This window comes from Lissotriton vulgaris, chromosome 10 (assembly GCF_964263255.1).
Source record: "Lissotriton vulgaris chromosome 10, aLisVul1.2, whole genome shotgun sequence".
Classification (NCBI taxonomy): Eukaryota; Metazoa; Chordata; class Amphibia; order Caudata; family Salamandridae; genus Lissotriton; species Lissotriton vulgaris.
The window spans coordinates 60,968,571-60,994,212 of NC_141698.1; the positions used below are offsets into that span (position 1 = coordinate 60,968,571).

Genomic DNA, 25,642 nt, shown 5'->3' on the forward strand with positions numbered 1-25,642 from the left:
AGAGAGAGAGAGAGAGAGAGAGAAAATCGCCACTCTGCAGATAGCCTCTGCCAAAATCCCAATGACGAAGAGTGAACCCTTCAATTGCTGGTGCAAAAAAGTGCTGTTTAATAAATTAAAGCCAGCGCGTCCGCCATGACGCGTTTCGCCTCCAAGAGGCTTGATCACATGACAAACTGCAAGCCAAAAGGTAGATCATTTAAAGTGACAGTGCAGGGTAACACATTATGTACATGGAAGAAATACTGTGCAAATTTACAATGAAGGAACCAATAAATAAATAAATATGTATCGTTCCTGGATTATAAAACAACCTGTATATACATAGTGGCAAGCTTAAGAAATGGCAATTCAATATTTCATATTAGAATTTCGCGAACCACTGTTTCCTGATTTTAAATAGGTATGCATAGTATTAAAACACAGGCAGTAACACTCAAAAATAGTTTCCTGTAAGCCATGGTGACTACATCATAAATAGAAAAATAATTCTGTTTGCCCATTCATAGTTTTATGTAGGGCCAAAATGAACAAACAAATTTGCTAGCACAATATACAGCCCCATATTGTGAAGCGTGCCCATGTCATTGTTACCTGATACAATTTTTGCCCGAATTGAACTATAAACACATGAAACCCAAGTGGGCCATCCTGTGAGTTAAAGTCTACCCAAATGGATTAAAGTGCCAATAGTGTTGTGCAAAGTGCAAGAAAATTGATAAAGTGCCCGAATTTAACTATAAACACATGAAGCCCAAGTGGGCCATCCTGTGAGTTAAAGTCTACCCAAATGGATTAAAGTGCCAATAGTGTTGTGCAAAGTGCAAGAAAATGGATAAAGTGCAAGACAATCAGATTAAAAAAACGAATTTTTATGTAAAGTGCCAACTGTTCATACAGCCACTTAGTTGTATTAAAACTAGTTAAAAAACCCTGATTTTGTATTTCTATCCGGACAGGCTGAGTAATCCTAAATGCAGGTGTAAAGATCTTCCCTGTCATTCAATCCATTAGGATTCTTCGTGTTCAGCTCCAGTATATACCTAGTCTCAAGGAGACAGAGTTTCGCCTCTCGATCCCCTCCTCTTCTTGAAACTTCAACTGAATCAATGATATAATACTGGAGCTGATCAGGACTGCCTAAATGTTTGACCTCAAAATGCCTGGCAACCGGATAGGTCTGGTTGTGTCCCACAATAGCCCTTATGTGTTGGAGTATCTGCTTGTGGGCGGGCAATAGGATGCTGCCAACATATTTCAACCCACATGGACACTCCAACACATATATGGCATGATCCGTCATACAAGTTAACCTCTTGGTGATGGGAATTGGTTCCTGCCGAAAGAAACTAGTATAATGTGTTCTGTTACTACCATAGTGGCTGGACTTGCATTGGGGGCATGTTTTGAAACCCTTGCTGAGAGATAACCAGGTAGTGGACAGTTGAGGCTCTAAGGTGTTCCTTTCTAATGCTTTGGCCATTGAGGGTGACCTGCGAAAAGTGAGTAAAGGTTTATTTCTCACTTTTTGTCCAACAATTGGATCACTTTGAACAAGGTTCCAATTTGTGTATAGAATCTTTCTCAGTTCCCCATTTTTGACGATTGTAGGTCAATATCACACGGGAAGGTACTGCAGGGACCTTGTCTACAACTAGATCAACCCTTACCGTTGCTCTATCCTTTGGGACCATAGCCTCCTGTCTCAAAATGGACCTGGTCGGTTGGATTGCTTTCAGTAGGCTTGTGTTTGAGTAACCTCTGGCCAAAAAGCCAAGTCTACTAGCCTCTTGCGCAACTGCGCACTCTGCCTCTGTGCTACAAATTCTTCTGATCCGAAGCATCTCCCCGAAGGGAATGCTCCGGATCAGGTGTGCCGGATGGTGGGTACTGGCGTGTAAAACTGTATTACCAGCACTAGGTTTTCTGTATAGTCTGGTTGCCAGGTTGTTATTCTCAACAAATACTTCTACATCTAAAAAACATAGTGACTTGGAGCTAATATTGGAGGTAAAATTCAAATTGATACTGTTCTCATTGATTAGCTCAACAAAAGCCATGGCACTTTCAGGGGTACCCCTCCAAACAAGGAACAAATCGTCAATATATCGCAGGTACAGCAAAATATTATTGGTGGCAATTTCCTGGTGTTGGCCAAAAAGGAATGCTCCTCCCACAGCCCAACGTGTAAACACGCGTAGCTGGGGGAGAAGCAGGCCCCCATCGCCACCCCTCTGACCTGCTGATAGATGGCACCGTTAAAGACGAAGAAGTTTTGCTCTAAACACAACTTTGTCATGTTCAGTAGCAGCCTGTTATGTGCCGCTGAACTGGAAGGGCGTTTGTTCAAATAGAATTCCATGGCTTTACACTTTATGACTTACTTTTTTGATACCTGTCAGTTTCATACTGCGGGCCGACGCTGTGTATGGCACTCCTGTATTTCCGTGTGCCACTGAGGGGGGGTGTGGGCAGGCGCTGTCTGCATTGATGCAACACTGGCAACATTTCCAAGTATAGCGCTGTTTGCACCACTTAAAAGGGCAAACTTATGCTCGTCCTCGGGGCATTGGGGTTTGCTTTAGCACCACATTCTACATTACCACCAAAGTAAACATTGTGTTCCTGATTCATGTTGTGGCAGGCAGGCGGGGTGGCATAGATTGCCCCAGGCTGCCAATGTCTGATGGTAAAGTGCCAGCCCCCATCCAGACAGGACAGTCTTCTGTTCTCTGGATTAGGGATGACAATGATCCATTTGGTGGTAAAACAACACAGAAAAACCTGAGTTGAAACAAGTGGTGCACAACGACCCTTGGCCTCCCATGAGGGTAAAGTATGGAAACACAAGCAATTCTTGAAAAACAACTGCTGGAAAAAACGTTGTGTGTCCTGCATGCCTACAGCGCGTGCACACACAAGCAGAACATCCTTGTGCACAAATACATCACACATAAGCAGAGCAACGTAGCTACGAGGTAAGTTCACTAGAAGACTGACACTCAGACACTCAATCACACAGACCAGCAGAACTACAGGCATCTATACGGAGACAAATGGACACAGAACGACAGACATACAGGCACCCATGCACACAGACCAACAGGCACCCATCCACATGGACCAACAAGCACCCCTGCTCACAGACCAACAAGCACCTCTGCGCACAGACCAACAGGCACCCATGCGCACAGACCAACAGGCACCCATCCGCACAGACCAACAGGACCCATCCACATGGACCAACAAGCACCCCTGCTCACAGACCAACAAGCACCCCTGCGCACAGACCAACAGGCACCCATGCGCACAGACCAACAGGCACCCATCCGCACAGACCAACAGGACCCATCCGCACAGACCAACAGGCACCCATCCGCACAGACCAACAGGCACCCATCCGCACAGACCAACAGGACCCATCCGCACAGACCAACAGGACCCATCCGCACAGACCAACAGGCACCCATCCGCACAGACCAACAGACACCCATCCGCACAGACCAACAGACACCCATCCGCACAGACCAACAGGCATCCCTGCGCACAGACCAACAGGCACCCATGCGCACAGACCAATAGGCAACCATGTGCACAGACCAACCGGCACCAATCCGCACAGACCAACAGGCCCACAGGTACAATTGTATACAGGCAACACACATGTACACAGGCAATACCCATACAGACTCATACGAATGTACAAACTGTTACGGGTGGGTGGCTGACTTGAAAGCATTGACATGCTGATAACACACCTGCTGGCATCTGTTCACACACAGACCAACACACAAACCTGGCAACCACATGGTAGTGAGTTGGCACACTGTGGCAAGACTGGCTACGCTGGAGCAGGCATGCATTCATTTTGCCCGCTTTTTCTACAAAAATACATATATTTGCTTAAAAGAATGTTCTTTCTTTGTATATATTATTTTCAATGTTTCTATTTTTATCTTATGTTTCTGTCTATGTTTAGGTCTTTAACCAGGCTAAAATCCCAAGTTTGTATGTTTATGTCGGAATTTCGCTTGAGTCCTCGGTTTGCCTTTCACAGTAGCACCGATGAAAACTTTACTCTCTGCTGTACTGATTATTTTACTCAGCTTTCCTCTGACTTTCATTAGAATGTGTTTACATTCCCCTGAAAAAATGAATGGGTCACATACAATAACACTATGAGGCCTATTCCGTTGTCGGACGGACCTAAGTCCGTCCGACATCGGCCCAGAGCTGTAACCGACCGACCTGTTGGTTGGACCATGGTTCGGTCGCATTGGTATACCTTACAATGCAAGCATGCTTTCCGACCGAAAAACCATGCTTGCATTGCTGAAAGCAGGGGTGCAGTTCATCCCTTCACCCTGTGGCCGGTACCCCAAGGTGCCTGCCACTGGGTGCAGGGATCAACGGTGGGGCACCATAGGTGCCCCCACCCATGGGGGCCCTGCTGGGGCCACCAGATACAGCTTCTGACTGCCTTTTTGTGCCGGACAGACCGGCACGAAAAGGCAGCGAAAAGCTGCCATTGTACTCCCTCGGTCGCACAGAGGCAACGGGGGGAGTACTGGAGGATTTATAGACTGTGGACAGGCTCTCTGAGCCTGTCGTCCGTAATCCGGAAATCCGAGTCGGATTCCTTCCCGACCGAGCCCATCGAAGGAATCCGACCGGGGCTGACCAATGCGGTCGGAAGGGCTCTGAACATGGTTCGGAGCCCTTCCGGCCGAAATCGGAATCGGCCCCTCTATGGGACATGATGAAATACAAGCAGCTGACGACTCAGTAACTTATTTCACAGAGAAAGTGCAGTGATATGGATACAACATTTAGTATACAAGGCTGTCCTCAAGATGGACTCTTTGAAGATGAGACTTCTTTTCGACCGTGCCACCAATGAAAATCCCAGCCGAGACATTAAAGCGACGACGAGGGTAAACTCTAATTTTCAAACACGACGCTTGTATGGCTCAAATGCAAAACACATCCTGTGGGCCTACAGTTCCACTAAGTACACCAAGTCTATTATTGTTGCAAATTTAGAATGAAGGCCCAAAGCTGTATTAGGGCAAAACTGAAAATGTAAGCTTATTTGCACTCAAAACCTCAGGTTCTTGGAACTGGAGGCTTCCGGCCCCCATGTAAACGCAGCTAATGCAAAACCCGTGGAAGGGCGAAACTCCAATAGTAAAAATGTCATTTTCCAATAGATGAGAAAAATAATATTTTTGACTTTGAAAGGGGATTTGCATTTATTTAGAGAACCCCTTACAGAATTTAAATTGGTTTTCATTATACCTCTGGCTTCTATTGGGGAGATAAGGATTTGGCATTTTGATAAATTGATGACATGGCACAGAAATGCTCTGCTGACTGCATTCCCTCCAGCCAGACCTAAGAAAGTGTAGTGCTGAGCAGCAGTAGTGTGGGGTTCCCTGGCGGGGTGGCAAGCTCACCTCTGGCGCGATGTAGTCTGGCGTACCGCAGAAAGTCTTGGTGGTCACACCGTCCCAGATGTTTTCTTTGCACATCCCAAAGTCTGCAATTTTAATGTGTCCTTCGGAGTCCAGCATCACATTGTCGAGCTTCAGGTCCCTGCAGGAGAAGCAGCCGCTCTTGGTCAGCACTCGGAGGATGTGACAGACAGTTATACAGAGACTTACCTTAAGTTCCTTACTATGAGGAAAGTGGAAGAGTTCCTCACCCCACCACCTCTTTTAAGGAACATTCCTTACCCACATCAGGAAGGATAACCCCTTTGTTTCAGACCTTCCCCCCCCCCCCATGCCAGGAAACAAATCATATAAAAAAGGAGATTTTTGCTTTTCCCTATACCGAGAAGAGCAGGGTTTCCCTTCTTTCTAGAATGGTCTCCCTTAGCCCTATCCACAGTGGGGCATCCTCCTTTCAAGTGGTATAAATCTTACCTGTACCTGTCAGGGAGCACCATTCTTAAAAGATGCTTCACTCCCACCCATACCGAGTGTAAAACACGTCACTATGAAGGCATCTCTCACCCATAGTCCCAGTTGAGCACTTTTTAAGGAGGTTTCTTACATACTCATAACTAGAGTGACAGAGTGAGGTGTCCTTGTTGAAATCATATATAGAATCCTGTATCTTTCATTAAAGAAGCTTCTCCCTTATCCGCATCCTGTGTGGATCGCCTTTATTTGCGAAGTATCTCTCTTTTGTCTACATCTTCCTTTAACACAGCTGTGTTCCTACCTATATCTTGGGTAGTGTCCCCTTGGGTAAGGCGGCTTTACTCTTATCTATTTCTAGAGTGGATCACCCTTCGATAAGAAGGCTTCTCGCTTACCTCATATCTAGAGTGGGCACCTTTCTATAAGGAGGTTTCTCTGTTTACTTTTTAAAAATGTGGCCTTCCCTAAAAATGGTTATCAATTTTACCAATATTAACAGCATAAGAACCTACTTTTAGGAGACGTTTCCCTTTGCCGTATCGTGATTGGGGCATCTTTTTCAAGGACACTTCTCTTTTACTTATTTCTAGAGTAGAGCTGCTTTCACTAAGAAGGTGTCTCCCTCATTTATATTTAGAGTGACGCACCCTTCTTGAAGACGGCATAGTCCTTTACCATATCTAGAATCCTTTAAAGATATACCTTCAAATGTCTCTTCTACATACGTAGAGAGGACCACAAAAAGGAGTCTCTTACTGATCACTAAAGTGGAGTAACCTTTTATATGCAGGCATTTTTTTTAAAAGAGATTTTTATTAGTATTTTGCAAGAAGAAAAAACCATACATATGTCAAATATAATTTTTATATGCAGGCATAACTATTAGAAGAGATACGTCTTTTTTAAGGAGGTTTTTCCCTGATCCATATTTAGAATGAAACCCCTTTATTAGGAAGGAGACTCATTTTGTTAAGGAGGGGTCTTCCTTGCATATATCTTGAAAGGACCACCCTTCAGTAAGCAGACCATTTTCTTTGCCCGTATCTGGAATGACACGCAGATGATGGACGGAATGCAGAGCAAATCAAACATTCACCCCCAGTCAATATATCTGGGATAAATCCATTGTTCTTTTGCTCACCATGCCACCCCAGTTTAGGCCCAGCCATATCCAAATCAGTCTTGACCCTGTGCCTCATGGCAATAGTCCAGACCGAACTGCCATGCCAGGTCTTCTCTGGACAAGAAACAAGCATCCCAGGACCGGTTTTGGGGCATCACCCCTCATCAGCCAGGCTAAAGCCAAAGAACGATGGATTTAACCCAGAACTCTTGACTGGGGGTGAATGTTTTGATTTGTTCTGCGTTCCGCCGATCATTTGTGTGTCTTTTTCGTATCTAGAATGAAGCATCTTCCTTTGAGCCGAGAGAGGAAAGGCAAGGAAGATAGAGTAGCAAAAAGGCACGGTGCAGATGAGGAAGAGAAAGGATCTGGGAGGGGAAAAAAGAACACAGAAGGGGGAGCAGGGTGGTGGGGGGCTCAGAGGGAACATAAAGAATGCACACAGAGAAAGGTGCCTGAGAAAATGGGGAAACAATGATGGGCGAGAAAGGGGACGGGTAGAGTTTGGAAGGGAATGCAGGCAAGAGGCAAAACATAAGTCAAAGCCCAGGAGGTACAAGGAGGATAGGAAGTGGGGGAGCAAACACAGTGATTTCTTTACTAATCCCTTCTAGGCGCACACGTTCAGCCCTGGTGGAGCCACATAGAATTAGCAATGGTCAAGACAGTGTGTGCACGCGTGTGCTTGAACATATCTAGTAAAATATGAACTCAAAAAGTCAATTTGAATGTTTCTTTGGGTAATATAAAGAAAAATTAGCATTTCAAGAGAATAGATCATTCTGTCCACCTTTTTTTATTAGAATTTTTTTATTGAAGCTGGAGTTTGTCAGACATACATGTTCACATATTGCATTATCATATCATACAAAAAACAGAGATAAAAATCTACTTTAAGAATATAAATCAAGAACACAGCACTATCAATACCCCCCACATCCCAAACCTATTTAACATTCCATACAAAAAGTTTAGCCAGAGGCAACATCACATTCTGTCCACCTGTTGCAAATGTGTAACTTTTTGCCCTCAAGACAGAGAACACAAACACTTCCCCATCACATTAACACAATTAACAACTAGCAGGCAACAGTCACAATTCACTAATATTGGTGGCTGGTGATAGATCTCACCTGGTGAAGTGCAGACGAGAGAAGAGGAAGATAGGAGGGAAGAAAGGAAGAGAAGCACAAAGAGGTGAAGAGCAGAAACAGAGGAGAGCGAAGAAGACAGGGTGGGAGGGGTCCGTAATACCAGCAGAGGGAGTGACTTGGGACAGAGAGAGGAGAAGAGAAGAGAGAGAGGACAATGGTAAGGAGGGAAAATAGGGGTGAGTGAAAGAAGAAAAGTGCAGATAAGTTAAAGGGGGGATGGGCGAGGACTCAAGATGGTGGTGCCAACTCACCGATAGACTATGCCTTTGGAGTGCAGGAAGAAGAGGCCAATTGCAATCTCTGCTGCATAGAACCTGCAAGAGAGAGGAGACAAAATGAAGGGAGAGAAAGAAATAAAATGGACAAAAACTAAGTCAGTCGTCTGATGTTCAGAGAATCCCAGCATAGTGCTAGATGTCACCGGCATGACTACAGCGCTACGGTTCGCCAAAACCTGAGATTCAACTTAATTAGCAACGGGAATTCATAGGGAAAGCTCCTCCTAGGGGCAATGAAAAGAAGAGCAAAGACAAATAAATGTCTCTGCCCATGGTCTGGGATTTCTGTAGTGTAAACCCTGCTGCATGAAATGGGGTACAGCACACCTTATGTAGCCAGAAAGTAAGACTTGTGGACATGGTTTGGGGTGGGACGGGCGCAACCCACAGAGTAAAAGGCGTGAGGGGCTGGGAGGTTCCTAAAGAACAGTAGACGAGATGCTCCTTGAAAAGATGCATTCACAGCTTCATCCTGAGGTGGATTACTTCATAATCTGGGTGCATAATGAATGAATGAAATAACATTTCTAAAGGGGGATCAGCTGCTTCAGAGAAGCTTCCCGGCGCTGAACAGTAGGACTGTTATTCACCAACAATTAGCCTTGCTTAGAAAAGACAAGTCTTCATGTCATAGACTGAGAAGGCCTTCCCTTCTGCCTTCTCCTTTTTGCCCATCTTGAGCTCCAACCTGCCAGGTTCACTGCTTCCTGAGCTGCATTTGCAAAGGGTTCCATTGACTCCAGCCAGGAAGCCTGGGGCTCTTAGTTGCTTCTGCCTCTGAGACTGCACAACAGGTCCTGAAAATGATGCCTATGAAGCTAGTGCAGTTCTAATTAAGGAGCACATGTGACCAACTATCATACTCTGGGTGTCGCGGGTACATTACCTCCCGTAGGTCTTCAAAACAAGGGAAGAAAAGAGTAGCTTCCTCCCATCATGAACTTTAAAATGAGTCCAAAAAGGACATGTCAAATGAGCTTTACTATCTGTCCAGGCTCATGATTGGAAACAAAACATGTTTAGACCAATTTGTTGAGAACAGCCAACATGTTTCATTGGCACACAAAACTTCAGGCAAATGTATCTGGGCATGGGGCCCAAATGTCACCCAACTGTGCACCGTCCCATATGACCACCAGGTGAAGGCCTACCAGTGGGCCATAGGAGAAGCTTCTGTGTTGAAAGCAATAGGTCGCTTACGGTGCCGGCGGACCATGAAGACACCGTCTGGTTGTCTTCAAGATCCACCGGCCTCCGAAGGCAACCTGTTGCTCTCGTCTCGATTATGAACAGAAGCTACTAACTCTTATTCCTTTTTTGAGGACCTGCCGGAGGGTGACGTACCCTTGAGACGCTGAGTATAAGTTATACATGCGGATCACCAATAGGGTCATTCATTGTACTTGCTCCTCCGGCCACTATAGGAAAGTGCCGATAATGATACAGCGAGCCCGTTGGTGCGCGTATCAGCCAACAGGCCATGGTGGTTATGTATGTGAGGCCCTTCCTATAATCTTCTGTATATTTTTTCTGTACACATAAGGTCCCTAGGCACCACACTCTGCTATTTAAAAATCTCACCGTGACACTAGGACTGCCTCTGAGTTACACCGGAGCAGTACTGAGCCCTAAGTATGACGTATGTTATAGGGCTTGTATTTTGAGTGTTCTTCTATGAGAATTGCAGGTGTGAATGCCATTAGGGCCTTTTTTTGTTGTGATTGATTTTTGAGCGGAGTGCGCCCCGTGTCTTCTGATCCCCTTTCAGCTCCAGTTTTGCATGTGATATCTGCACAGCCCTGTCTGCTCCGCTGAAGAAGCGAGCTTGTGCATAATGCATGAACGTCAGCACGGACGTGTCCTCATTTCGCTGCCACCGCAAGAGCATTGGATGACACAACTTCAAGCTGAAAGCAATAATTAAACACCGGGGAGCATTGAGGGGTGCGGTACATGGTTCCAGCTCCTTGGGAGGCAGCAGTTTTGATTGACACATCAAAGAGCCGCCCTGTTGCATTGTTTTGTAAATATATAGCGCTCACTTTCCCTGATGATGTGCTGGAGCACTTTAAGTGGAGTAGCAAGCTACTCTAGATCTCATAATTAGTGGTTAATCCAGTAATTATTGCTTTTTGTTGTTAATTGGGATTAGCCTCGGGGTCCCATGGAAATGAATCCATGCATGTGCTTCAGTTTCATTACGGTAGATTAGATTTAAAGGAGCTAGGAGTGATGAATAGTGAGGTGTATTGCGAGTTCTGGTAAATGGTTGGTGGGAAGAATAGATTGATTGCAGGTGAGTAGGTTTTGTTAAGTTGTATGGATATGGTTTCAAAGAAGTGAAGGTGGTGGTCACTAATATAATAAGATGTAGGAAATTCTCAGAAATACAATAAAGAGGATTAAAAGGGACAATTGTGCAAATTACAGTAGGTTGTACTCCAATGTATTGTCCAAACAGTTAACCTCTTCGACGCTCATGACGAGCTCAGCTCGTCATGAGGTACACCTCTCGTACGCTCATGACGAGCTGTGCTCATCATGAATGCATAGGTTTCCGTTTGCGGTCAGCGCACCGCGGAAATCTGCACCGCAGCGATGCGGTTAAGAGGAGAAACACAATCAAAGTTTCTCAGACTACTGTGACAAGGACTGCTTCCGGGTTGAATCTGTTGATAATAAAGAGACTGCGGGGTTACAGGGGAGAGAACTGCACACTCAAGTCAAGTCAAGTCAAATATTCCTATAGAGCGCACTTATCACTGATAGATCTCAAGGTGCTTGCAGCAGAACAAACGTCGACAACAGACAGCAACTCCTGACCGGCAAGGCAATTAATTAGGGAAGTGTTTACTTAGGAAAGAGCCAGGTTTTAAGATTTTTACGACAACATTTATGATCCACTATGGATAAAAGGTGGAATGGCAGTTTGTTCCATAGCATGGGGTCAAGATATGAAAAAGAGCGACAACCATTACGGGATGTACGTGCACGAGGCTGAACCAAATATGATGTGGTGCCGGACCGTAACGATCTCTTTGGTATATACCATTGGTTTTTTTTTGCTACATACTTTTGGCCGGTATCGTACATTGTCTTATGTGTAAGACTTAGGATTTTGAGCTGGCTTCTTTGACGCACTGGGAGCCAGTGAAGATTTTTAAGGTTTGGGGCAGCTGGAGATCTGGGGGGAAGGTCAAGGACCAACCAGGCCACAGTACTCGGAAGGGTATGAAGCTTGGAATGAAGATCTTCATTTAATGCTGTGAACAGGGCATTGCCGTAATCAAGACGGCTGATTACTAGACCCTGCACCAGTGGTTTCCTTGCTTCAATGGGTAGCCACTTAAACATTTTGCGGAGATTGCGCATAATCCCATAGCAGACACCTAAGACCTGGTCGACATGAGTTTTCATGAACAAAGTACAGTCGATTGTAATTCCTAGGTTGCGTACTGCTGACTTAGGAGAGGGACATGAGCTTAATTCCAGAGGCCACCAATCTTGTGACCAGAATTTCTCTGCTTTGCCAAACAGAATGATTTCGGTTTTGCTGCCATTCAGTTGTAGCGTGTTACTACCCATCCATGTATTTATTTATTTACTGGAATCTCTCTCTCTCCTGCAGCAATGCATGCTGGGACAGGGGGGCCACAGTCTTTCTGTGAATAACTCAGGAAAGAACGTATTAACACAGGCGTCTGAGACTTCTAATAAAAAAATCAACTAAAGTACTTATTCACTCATTTATAGGAGAGATGACGGCATGATAGTACCTTGTAATTTTCACAACTTAAATAGCTCATGAGGCAAAATCTCGGGTTCCAAAATTCATTATCTTAAAAACATTGAGTAAAATAAAAACCTGTGGAAAACATACAGGTAAGAATATATGTTGGGGATAGAGGGAGTGTTCAGGTGCGGTGCACAAGTACGTAAACATCTGGGGTAATCATGGAGTAAGGTTTAGGGAGACTGCAAGATTTAGGATTATTTATAGATTTAAAGTTAGGGAAAGAGTAAAGTATAGGGTTATCGTACATTGTAGATTGAGTGTTCGATTAGCTTTAGTGTTAGGTTTAGGGTAAGAGATTGTGGAAGGGTTAGCACTAGTTTAAGAGTTACCCTTGTAATATCTTATTAAGACTTAGAAAGGCCATCAAATGCCCATGAGACATTTGTAAGTGAGAAGTGGTGAAACAGAGCAATATATACACACGCTCCCTTTCTCACTGCTCCATCAGGATTCAAGCAAGCCGGGCCGAAGAAGGCTGAAATGCCAGAAACCGGTCCCCGGTAGCTTGTCTCCTTTCTGGTGAAGAATTGGCTTGGTAGTTTAGTCTGCCCTGTTCCCATGATGCACTGGGCCAGGGACAGACTGATTTGCATAAAGCCAGGTTCTGAGCTGGGATGGGGCAGTGAGATAAATAACGGTGATGGATCAAGCCCTGATCTTTGGACTGGGTAAGAGTGGTCTGTTTAACTCAGACACTCTGTTCATCACCACCCCCTTTTTGTAAATCAGGTTGCGATATCAGGCCCACTCGAACCCTCAGTAAAGAGGCAGGGTTTGAGGTCCTTGGGTTTTTCCAGGTCGTCAGGGTCCCTCGTGTTCAGCCCAGTTCCTTTTAGCCTACCCTGAGTGCATGGTTTACGGTTAGGGTTTGGGCCAGAGGAAAATGGGGGGATATAGTTAGGTTTGATATATGAAAACGGAAAACTGAAATTTATTTCGTAATTTCCCCAAAAAGGTCTTAGATATTTGAGAACGTAATAATATTAAGACCCTCTGATTTCCCCCTCGGGTTAATCGCCCCAAAATAACAAATAGAATTAGATGAAAAAGATGCAATAGCTCATCAGCATGTATAAAACTGCTTTGAGAATAGTCTCCTGGCTTACAAAGAGACAAGACACTCTTACCTGCCTCACCTGTGCAGCAACTCTGCTTCGTTTAAAATACATTTAAAGACATTGAAAATACATTTAAAGACATAGAAAACCAGTCCTTGAATGCAAATAACAAACCCACATGGGCGGAGAGTGAACAAAGTAAACAAGAATGAAATATCTGTTGTCTCCTGCCAGTGTGTTTGTTATTTGCTTTTCTATGTCTTTAAATGTATTTTCAATGTCTTTAAATGTATTTGCTAAGATATGCATACACTTTTTATTTATTTGTGACACCTTTTCTAAGTTTGTGTTAAATGTTAAAAAACTGTTATAATTTTGAGCTGCCCTTTATGATGACATGATGAAAATGAATCTAACATTTTTCTAAAAAATGATAAAGAAAAGTGAAATAAATCACACGAGCTTGTGTATTAGAGACATCAGCCCGTTTTTTGGTAAATAGTTTTTTAGTGTAGTAATGCAACTAGATACTTCTTCGTATACAATGAATTAGTGGTCCTATCTAGTTTGCACAGGTACCCAAGTCTTCCTTAGGTCTTTAGTCTGCTGTGATCTGGCCACCGAATTTATAATAAATGTAAAACAAACAAAAAGGAGCTCCTGCAAGGCCCCAGGGAGTGGGGCTGCTTGCAGGGAGCAAGTAGGGCTGTGGGGGACCTGGGGCACCCCCTACAGCCCCCCAGAATAAGTTAGTTGTGTGTCTTCCGGGTGGGGCACATCTTATGACTGGATTATGTAGCTTGAGGCATGTGAAAAGAAAAGGCTCTAAACACCTGTTTAATGGTGTTTTGACTACAAATTCTTTATGTAATTGTTTATTGATAGACTTTTGCAATGACCCCTTAAACAACAAAAACAATAGGCCATCCTTGTATATATTGACAGTGACTTACGTAAAAAAAATACATAGAAATTCACTGAAAAAATCAAAAGTTAAAGTTATAGTTAGGTATTCCAAAAAGGAAACCCTAGAAATTCACTGAAAAAAAACAAAAGTAAAAGTGACATACTTATTTGACAATGTCAATTACAACATAACATTTCAAACTAAATGAAATACTAAAATTCACCAGTTATAGATAACGGAAGTAACTATACCTAGAGCCCAGATATAACTACGACTCAAGTGCTGAAGTAATTATAACTTACACAAAGTCCGCTGCAATATAACATTTTAAACAACAACAAAAAAAACGGAAAATCCCCAGTTATAGATAACTGAAGTAACTAAAACTCGAGCCCAGAAGCAATTATAACTTGTGCATCTAAAGCTTAGAATCAACTTCCAACATGCAATTTTGCACAATATAAAATGTAATATAAATATATATTTTTTATTACCATCGCAATATTGCAGATCTCAATATTTGACCACAATACTTTGGCAGGTTGATTTTAAACTCTCCATGTTTTGGTAGAATAACAAACTCAGATTTATTTCTCTCACGCATTGCACCAACCTCTCTTTAAGGATATGTAGGACTGTTCTAGGAAACTCACATATGACACCAGGCACTTTAAGTCTTGAGTGCCTTATACCTGTACCTGAAGGTTGCACATTCCAGCCGATAACTTCCGCAGTCTCCAAAACCAAGCAGACAGTGTAATTTAAGACAAACTTTATCAGTTCTAACAATGTGGTCTCTTCATGTGTACCTTCTACTTCAAAATCAATAAAATCTGTCAGCTTATCTCACAGGCCTCTGTTTAATGTGGGAAAGAGGGTGCCTAATTGGCTGAGTCTACAGATAGTACAAGGGATCTTCCTTCCCGACCATCAATCTTCTGACCGGAGGAGAACATGCAATGGATTCCCACCGGCTATGACCACAACTCTGCAGTCAAGGGCAGAGTGACTACTAAAAACAGGAGAAACAGTATCAAACGCATTGTAATTTCAATTCATAGGCAAGCAGGATCTGATAAATGTTATATTATGTTATTGGCACTTGTTATAGCACAGTGACTCACTCCAGAAGGAGTATCTCGACCCTATCTGCTCAGGAATGGTACAGTGCAATTAGAACATGCTTTTCTTTAGACGTTTTTTGTACTTGGGAAGGTCTGGACAAGTGTGAATACGCAGAGGGAGTTTGGTCCAATGAAGTGGGGCGATGTAGGAGAAGGATCTGCCTCTGAATCTTGAAGTATGTATGCAAGGGATCCGTAATAAAGCTTTATATGCTGACATAAGCAGTCTGGTAGGGTGGCAGTGGCAGAGTCTGGAGTACAGGTAGGTAGGTAATATATTATTACCTGTTACCCCAAAACTAGTCCTAGGATGCTTGTTTCCGGTCCAGGAAAGACCTGGCTTTGCAGTTCGGGCTGGACTGTTCCCATGAGGCACAGGGTCAAGACTGATTTGAATATAGCTGGGTCTGACCTGGGGTGGCGAAGAGACCTAAAGAACGACGATGGATTCAACCCAGATCTGTGACTGCAGTTGAGTGTCTAAAAAGTTTCAGCACTCTGTCCATCATCTCCTCGTGCTTGCTTTGTTCACCCTACCTTGGTGAGGTACGGCCAGATGTGGGTCCCTTGCTCACTTTGCCACTGGATTCAAGCTAGCCTGGCTGATGAGGGGTGTTACCCTGAAACCGGTCCCAGGATGCTTGTTTCCGGCCCAGTGAAGACCTGGCTTTGCAGTTCGGGCTGCACTGTTCCCATGAGGCACAGGGTCAAGACTGATTTGAATATAGCTGGGTCTGAACTGGGGTGGCGAAGACACCCAAAGAACAACAATGGATTCAACCCAGATCTGTGACTGCGGGCGAGTGTCTGAAAAGTTTCAGCACTCTGTCCATCATCTCCTTGTGTTTGCTTTGTTCACCCAAACTTGGTATGGTACGCCCAGATGCGGGTCCCTTGTCCACTTTGCCACTGGGTTCAAGCTAGCCTGGATGATGAGGGGTGTTACCCTGAAACCAATCCCAGGATGCTTGTTTCCGGTCCAGTGAAGACCTGGCTTTGCAGTTCAGGCTGGACTGTTCCCATGAGGCACAGGGTCAAGACTGATTTGCATATAGCTGGGTCTGAACTGGGGTGGCGAAGTGAGCTAAAGAACTATGATAGATTCAACCCAGATCTGTGACTGGGGGAATGTATGAAAAGTTTCAGCGCTCCGTCCATCATCGCCTTGTGATTGCTTTAATATATTAAGTGCCTTATGGGTCACGCAACATTGCTTGAAAATGGCCCGTTTTCTAATGGGGAGCAACTGCATGGCTTTCGAATTGGGTGCAGAAGAGGAGCATGAGGGGAGGTAGCAGATTAGCTGAGCCACCGTGTTCTGCACTACTTGAAGTTTGGACAGCAGTGGGTCATTTACTGCCACTAGCAGTGCATTCCCATAGTCCAGGCGACTCATGATTAATGGCTGTACTAGGGTCTTTCTTGAAGTGGAAGGAAGCCGGGGTAGACTTTTCTTAGGAGGCGCATTTTGGCAAAGCAGGTGCCACAGGTTGTGCTGACCTGGTCTTTCATTAATAAAGTTTGATGTCACCTATTTTGGGAATGGGGCTAGACCAAATTCAGCGGGCCACCAGTCTGCCAACCAGAGCTCCTCAGCCTCTTCGTATTCTCACCATTCGAATTGGAGGCAGTTTTTGGTCATCCACTTAACAATTTCTCTCATGCAGCTCATAAACTAAGTTTAAACTTTTTCCAGATCTTGACAAAAGGAAATGCATAGCTGGGTGTCAATAGCATATGATAGGATGTCAAATCTGTACAATCTTGCAATTTGCGCCAGGTGAACTACATAGATATTAAATAATGCCAGGCTCAGAGAGGAACCCTGTGGGAATCCTTTGTTGACCAAACAGTCTTTGAGACTTAAAGGATATGCAGAGTGGGGATTGATCGAGATTAGTAGTCACTGCATATATTTGCCTAAAATTAGGACAGTGGTAAAAGATGGATAAAGGCAGTGCTTAATTTGAGCCAGTAGTTTCCAGTGCTCAGCACCGGCACTTAATTACCGGAACCTGCACTTATGACAGCTGCCACTTGGTGGTGCTGTTTGTACAATTTGAAGATGAGCAGAAACAGGTGGTTGTTAATTCAATATACCTTAAACACAACGAATATCTGCCACCTAAGCCATTCTTAAAGCTTTGGTGGCCTCAAACAGTCTGAATAGCGGTGTCTCCTGACGGGGGCCCGGCACTTATTTCTTTAACAAATTAAGCACTGGATAAAGGCCTCCACTTGAAAGCATTTGGTTTCTTCAGTTCAGTTCAAGAATATGCTCTACCATTATGTTGCACTTGGGAATCACCCAGAAAAGTCTAAAGTGTAACTAATTGGCTTGGTCTGGAAAGGGGCAGAATAATGTTCTCTCTGGGTTCAAATTGTATTTAATCCCATGCTTACAATCAACTACTTCATAGTTTTACACATTTAGTTTCAAAGCAGGAATCCTAATACATTTCTTGATAAGTAGTCCCAGAAGAGGTTGCAGAGAATGTACATCGATACTTTCCTCGACGCCGAGTGCTCTCTCGACGCCGAGAAGCCTCGACATATCAATAGCACAGACAATTGAACGGATTCTTAATGCCAACATTTCTAAAGGGTTTACATGATGAGCAGAACTTTTCCTCAAAGATCCTGACCCCATGAGAACTGACCATCTTGAAATACCAGATGAAGTACAGGAAAGCTAACAGTACAGAGACTCATGGTCGAATGGGAAAAAATGTGTTCTGAACCTGGGCTACTGGAGGGCTCTCGTGCACAAGCTAGGAGGACTTTTACAGGTGGCGGCTGCACAGGATTTAATTGAGCTCTTTACTAGATCTGCAGCTCAGCCTTTTTTTAGGTCTGGCTTTGGCAGGGCTGCTGTCTGCAAGGCGTATTGTAACTAATTATTTTAAAGAGACATAGATTGGGGGTTGATCTCACACAGAGGAGTATTAATCTGTCACCTCGTGTTATTGGCAATTTGATTTATTATTCCGCCTTCCATGAAGCGCTTCCCTTTGAATGCATGAGGGACTTTTTTTTACATCTGAAAAGAACACTCAGTCAGGATGCAGTTTGTCATATTCAATTCTTTATCTCCCCTGGGCATTCTATGCAGAATGTAAACAATTGCCATTACGGGTTTTCCCCAGCATTTGCGAAGCCACTAGGGCAGGCTTTAAAGTGATTTGCACATGCAAACAGCATTTGTGAATGCCTTTGTTTATGTGTGTTGGCATAAAAAAAGCTAGGCTTTTGGGCTTTGCGATGTTTGTTTAATGCCATATTATGTCACTATTATATAGAGTTATTGGCTTTGCCACTGTCTTTAGGCCATTTTGTGCCTCAGCCTGTGAATTGAAGTAAAGCAGAGTGAAGTGGAGTGGCATGGTGCTGAGAGGCGTAGAGTGGAGTCGAGTCGAGTGGTCTGGAGTGGCGTAGAGTGAAGTGACTGTAGTATAATGAAGGGGGTCGAAATCCAAGAAGTTTTCATGTAGATTTATTGAGCTTATGCTACATAGAAGACAGCCCCACCGGGAGCAGCTTCCCCGCTGCTCAGCCCATCACCAACTGACATAGGCACTCCAACATTCTACATACCAACATTCTCTCACGCACTCATTCTGGCTGAGCAGTAGGATACCACAGTGGTGTAGAGTGGAGTGGCGTTGAGTAGAGTGGTGTAACGTAGAGTGGTGTAGAGTGCAGTCCTTACGCATCAAAGAGCTTTTTCTGCGAGCAGCACACTACTCCATACCCAAGATCAGTGGTCAGTAAGATTTATTTTTTGCGTGCCTTACTTGTGTTAGGTTTGTGCTCTTGAGTTCATGTGTGTTTTGTAGAGTTTGGGGTAGGGATAGAATGATAGGAGTGTATTTTACAAAGGGAAGTTTGGAGAAGGGATAGAATGGTGGGAATGAATTTGAAATATATGCACTTTTCATCTTCCAAGGAAATAGTCTGAAGGTTTTATGTGTTGAACCTTCAGTTTGATGGGTCAGAATGAACACTTACAGGGAATGCAGATGTGTGCCGTGTACATTGCCGAGTGGGTGGCTTTTACACTACAGCCAGGCAACTTGCTTCATATGAAACATTCTTCATCAACTACATTTTTAAACATGGATCTTTTCTTCTTCCCAAGCACAGATGGAGGCTCAGCTGGACTGACAATTCAATTGGATGTCCCCATCACACTGTCTAATCAGGCGACTGCTGGTGCATACTTTAACAGGCAGAAACGCCACCTTTAGGTCACTCTAAAGTGTAACAATTTAGGTAAATTATATTTGGAAGCTTACCAGGCGAGCCGATCGACGTGTTTAGCTTTCGATGTACTTTTAGCAGGAAGATTATACTAATGCCAAAAATAGTACATCCCACAGAAGTCAGTGATGCGAAGAGGCATTACATAGCGATAAACAGGAAAGGTGTCTTTTAAAGAGAAGCGTGTTTTGCACAGACCTTCATTTCTCAAATTTAATGAAACTTTCTTCTCTAATACTTGAGGAGCAAGTAGAGCAGGGTTTTGGAAGACACAGACTGCACACAATGTTTACTGTCCTGAAGCCGGGCACTTATCGGCAGGAGTGTCTGTATGGGCATCTGTGTGTAGCGCCTACACTCATGCACCGACGTGTGAATATGATTAGACTCATCGCTAGCCCCCTTGGCTCCTAGGAGGGCTCTTAAGGCAAAGGAAGCAGATCAAAATCCAGGAAGCAATGTCAGGATCCGACTTTGAGACTACCAACACCGGGCGCCTAGAACATGCTACAGACTGACCAGAGGTGTAGCAGGTTGGTCTCAGCCAAAGAGCCACAATGTTGACCACTGTAGCGCCAGACAGACAGACACACACAGACACACACACAGTCCCTTCTGATTTATGGGAGTTTACTACCCAACTCATTGGTGATTGCATAGGTGCAGTGGCCATGGTGCCTGACTCCGGACCACGGGGTTCAGGGTTCGATCTCCGGTGCTGGCTACAGGTTAGCCCAGCAAAACACACATGATGGACGGAATGTAGCACATTGGCAAAACATTCACCCCCAGTCACAGATCTGGGTTTAATCCATCGTTATTTTGCTCACTCTGCCACCCCAGTTCAGACATGGCCATATGCAAATCAGTCTTGACCCTGTGCCTCATGGGAACAGTCCAGCCCGAACTGCCAAGCCATGTCTTCCCTGGACCGGAATCTAGCATCCTAGGACCGGTTTCTGGCTATCAACCGTCTTCGGCCAGGATAGGTTAGCCCAGCACCGCGGGACACTGCGCAATTGCTTGCTATATCTTCTCGATGGTCCAGAGCACCGTGACACCTCTCCGGAGGTAGCTGTGTGCTTTACAAATGCTGGTATTTATAAAACGCTAACATTCCACATTATATGGCCGCTTGAGACATTCTGAGGTACCGTCTGCAAGCAGAGAGGCCAAACAAAGCTGTGCCCGGTGAACAGGACGAGCATTGCATATGCAAGGGTGTAAACTAAAGGGTGAATCTCTCACTGGCGCCCTGAGTTCCCATTGGCGCTCCTTGAAAGGCCCGATAGGGTCAGCTTCTCCACGTGAATTGCGTGGGACTAGGGACTCACTCGCCTTTGGGTGAGCCTCCGTCTGAGGGTCTCTAGAGTGCAGCAGACACCCTCTCCTGCAGTCTGCTCAGTGGAAGTCGGGGTGACTATGGCCAACTAAGCAGGGCCGGACTGTCCATAGCGGGCACCGGGCAATCCCCCGGTGCGCAGCACGGTGGGGAACGGTTTTGGGCCCCTGGGGGCCGTTTTTGAAGCAAAGAGCTTGGCGGCACCTTGGGCGGGCGGTGGGTGAAAGTTACTTTTGGAGCGTGAGGAGGGTGGGGTTTTAGGTGAAGATGGCCAGAGGGAGGGGACATGGGGGAGGGTGAGACTACAGAGGGGTGGGAGGGAGGCTGACACTGCAGAGAGCGGGAAGGGTATCTCCACGGAGAGCGGGGATGAAGGAGCGGTACTACTGAGCATGCACACTCTAAATGCGTGCAGTTAAATAAAAAAAAATAAAAAGAGTACCTGCTGGCCAGTGCAAGGACATTGGCCACAGGAAGCAGTACTTGGTCCAATACAGGTACCAAAGACTCCGAATAATCCAAAGCCCTGGAGGAACCCGGACACCAGGAGGAGCAAATGAGAAAATGGGAAGTAAGGAAACAACAGTGACATGAAAGCCAACCAATGGTAAGTAAGAGTAAGTAATGGGCGGGCTCTAAGTCCCCTTTACTTTTTTTTAGGGCAATTGCTTTCGCCGACAGCGCAAGCGCACGGTAGGTGAAACCTAAAAAGCAAGGTGGTTTTATTATTGATGGTGCCAAAGTTACATTAGCATGTACCAAAATGACCAAGGGTCAGCTCGCAACAAACGTCTGGAGAGGGACAGTTCCCAAACAAAACCTTAGGTTTAGCTTTCTCATGCATGCGGGTGTCATCTGGGGGAGATAGGTCTCAAAACCCTCTGTTGTTTTATGTCAAAGATGATCAGGACAGAGGGTTGTTTTTGAGATACTGTTTAATTCCTCAATCACCTTCCTGTCCCAGAATCTTACCTAAATGAGTAGGAATGTGGACCGAGTAATACTACCAGGATCTATCATCCAAGCATTAGAATTCTAACCGGGTTTGATGTCGGTCAGTAAACCAAGCAAGCTGAATAGCATCAATGCGCCATGAAACCGGTTGGTGTACGTGCGCTATATAAGTGTTTGTAACATAACATAACAATACATGAGAACAATTCCTATAGTCACTCTTCATAGACTAATGCCTCCAGGTTTACCCAAAGCCTAGCACAAAAAATGAAACAGGTTATAGACGACATTTTCACCCCAGTTCTATTCGTAACAATTGCAATGGGTTGGATTTAGGCACATTAATAAGATCAATCTAGGGGGCATTAATGGCTTTACGTTAACAGAAGCTCATAATTCTACTTTTTAAAGAGCCCTAGATTACAAGTTATTGTCTTTAAGAGGGCCTGTGATATGGTACCAGAATATCATCACCAAATATATATTCTTACAGAGGTACCTTGTCCTCAATATCCTTTACAAAATATCTTAACCACTTCCGTCCTGATGACGGAACCGCTCCGTCATCAGCCGCTGTAGTGCTGTGCTGATGACGGAGAGGTTCCGTCATGGCCCGCCCGACGCGCCTGCGCGGCGCGGATTCCGTGCCTGTGCTGGGCGTTCCATTGAGCGGCGGGGCCATGACGGAAATGCTCTGTCATGATCACAGCTCAACCGAGGCTGGTGACGGAGCGGTTCCATCACCAGCATAGGCGTGCCGCTCGGCCCCCTGTCCCTTTAGCGCTGCGGCGGAATAGCCGCCGCAGCGAAGGTGTTAACAATAACAAAAATATTTTAACAGAGAACCTACATGTGACTGCCGGCAGAAGATATTTTTGCTAACAATATTCTGACATACAACTGATAACAGTTCCTTTTCCTCCTTGGCACTCAATTCTCTTAAGGTGTGTGCAGTGCTGGTTAGCACAGCAGCACTCCTCCCAATTTGAGATGACTGTGCCTCTGACTGCTGAAATGGTTGAATCAATTCTCTATTAGAAGTATACTGTCATGGAGAAGGGAAGACTTCTTTGAGGAATACCTCCAACATTTTGGGTTATTGGGATCAAGCTTTTCTATTTCGGATTATATCACAAATTCCTGCCGTAACCTGTGAGGCAAATGTGATAAAAACCTAAAATTAAGGAAACAGGCATCACCCGTGTAATACCCTCTCTGCCCTTGCTAATAGGACCAATTCGTCTGCGAAAAGTCAACATGGGGACATTGCTAATGGGGAAGTCCCTATTACACGCTCTTAAATATTGATCCATGTTGTTGTTACAGCCATTAAAGTGTGTTCTTGCCAGAAGGTAGTCTTTTCTTACTCCCCTGGCAACTTTTAAAGATCTTGTTTATCCATCTCTGACACCATCTTCTGCAAGAAAGTTGGCAAACACAACAAACTGTACCTTCATGGAAACCAGAGCAGAATAAGAAACAAGAGCAACGGGCAAAGCAAATAAAAACATATTGGATCAAATCTTGAGCACCGATAATCAAACCTACCGCCACATTTAGCACAACTTCAATAAACCACAACCGGAGGGTGACAAATACGAAATAACCCTTTACAACATAGTTAGGGGATAAACACAGGCCAAACAATAACCAAAAAGCCATGGATCCAGATTCTCTGCCTCTTTCAAAACTTAGGCAGTAAGGGACATCGGACAAAGTAAGATCATCTTCCACGGATCCTCGCGGCTGCGGACAATCATTGTGTTTTGTCGCAGCGAGCTTGAGCAGAAGATGGCTGTACAATCCGTGACCTTCAAGTGGACTGAAGAATATGAATAATTGATACTTACACATCATTTTCAGATGGAGGATCTGGTATTAAAATAGTGTTGGTGATCTGAGAAGTTCATAGGATATTACCTAGGACACAAGCTATCAAGCTGTGCAAGACATGAAAGTGGCGACCAAACCCACTTTTTCGACGGTGAGGAGTTGCAGTCTTTGGACAGATTGCAGCATAAGTGCCATGGAGTAATAAAGATCTAAAGTCTCAGATTTGATTTTGCATAAGGTGGGGACCACTCTTAGTCAGGGGTACTCTTGATTTAATTGCAAACATGCACTTGTGTTGAGCATGTAATCCTGGTATACGGTGCCCTGAATGACTGATGAGACTTGAGGCATTTTAAAACCCCCGGATGGTGGTCTCACATCTTCCAAGCTTGAAGCCCCTAGATTTAGCTGAATCTAGCTCAAGGATCTATTTCAGAAGATAGAAGTTAAAATATCGACTACCACAATATCGCTTATTGGAGCAAATATTTATATATATGCGCTATGCAGTAAAGGAAAGCATAATAACAGAGAGTGTGGTGAGAAAGGAACAACAAAGTGCGACCAAGGCTAATATCTTGGAGGTGGCCAATCACAATGGTACGGTCAACTGTGTCGAAGGTTGCAGGCAGGTCCAAAGGGACTAAAGCGTTGGTGGTTATGACATCGGAGACCATTCTAAGATCATTAAGCCAAAACACACTTTCCGAAGAGATGTAAAAGCCCAACCCCAAGCGAAATGGGGGTAAAAAGATAGCATGAAAGTGGCCTTAGACAGCCAATACTTACACTGCGTGAGGCTCCTTAAAGCGGCCGACCTGCTGGATCTGGTACATGAGATCGCCTCCATTCACGAACTCCATCACAAAGTACAATCGATCCTGAGCACAAAAGGGAACAGAAGAGATTAGCTTCCAAACATCTCGGATATAGATGCAAAAAGTAACAACTTCAAGGCCGCCAGTGGTGTGCATCAAGTGAATGGCAGGGGCAGGTACCCTGGCACAGAGCATTGGATGGGACAGAAGAGGCACCTAAACCCTTGTCACAGCCAAACTCACTCCTTATGGCCAGACTACATGAAGGAGTACCCTGATTGATGGCCACTGGTCATGTGTGCACAAAGGTTTACCATTCAATGCACCCCACGGAAGACCTCAAGCAATGTGTTGTACTGGTCCCTCTGTCACCGTAAAACTACGTAAGGCCTGTCTAAGTTTACACCTGGAATATAAGTTGAGACCTGAAATATAACATTAGACCTGAAGTCTAAGTTTACACCCAAGTCTAAATTTACACCTGAAGTATAAGTTGAGACCTGAAGTATAACCATAGACGTTAAGTCAAAGTTTGGACCTGAAGTCTAAGTTTAGCCCTGAAGCCTAAGTTTAGCCCTGAAGCCAAACATGAGACCTGAAGTCTAAGTTGAGATCTGAAGTCGAAGTTGAGACCTGAAGTCTAAGTTGAGACCTGAAGTCTAACTTTAGACCTGGAGTCTAACTTTAGACCTGAATTCTAAGTTTAGACCCGAATTCTAAGTTTAGACCTGAAGTCTAAGGGCCTGATTCACAAAAGTAAACTTAGGCCAAAAGTCTAAGTTAAGCCCTACATTCTAACTTTACTACTACTAAAGTTAGACTTTTGGTCTAAACTCAGACTTCATGTCTAAACTTAGACTTTTGGTCTAAGTTTACTTTTGTGAATCAGGCCCTAACATTAGACCTGAAGTCTAACTTTAGACCTGTACTCTAAACTCAGACTTCATGTCTAAACTTAAACTTCAAGTACCCGAGAGAGACAGAGACATTTACAGGAGATTTCAGATCATCTTCTTGATTTGAAACTGTGTAATGGTAATGCACTCAATGGAATCTTCAATATGAACT

The 25,642-nt window shown here is 44.5% G+C and overlaps 1 protein-coding gene across 2 annotated transcripts in view; it reads right to left on the bottom strand.

The window, feature by feature from the left end:
• Positions 1 to 25,642, bottom strand: part of PRKCB (protein kinase C beta) — a 963,846-nt gene that overhangs the window by 282,416 nt on the left and 655,788 nt on the right. For both annotated transcript variants that reach the window (XM_086940462.1, XM_086940461.1), the window contains exons 11-13: positions 24,546 to 24,637; positions 8,456 to 8,518; positions 5,457 to 5,595 (exon numbers count right to left, since the gene is read on the bottom strand). In XM_086940462.1, coding sequence (XP_086796588.1) covers positions 5,457 to 5,595; positions 8,456 to 8,518; positions 24,546 to 24,637 — 294 coding nt within the window. The remainder of the gene's footprint in view (positions 1 to 5,456; positions 5,596 to 8,455; positions 8,519 to 24,545; positions 24,638 to 25,642) is intronic.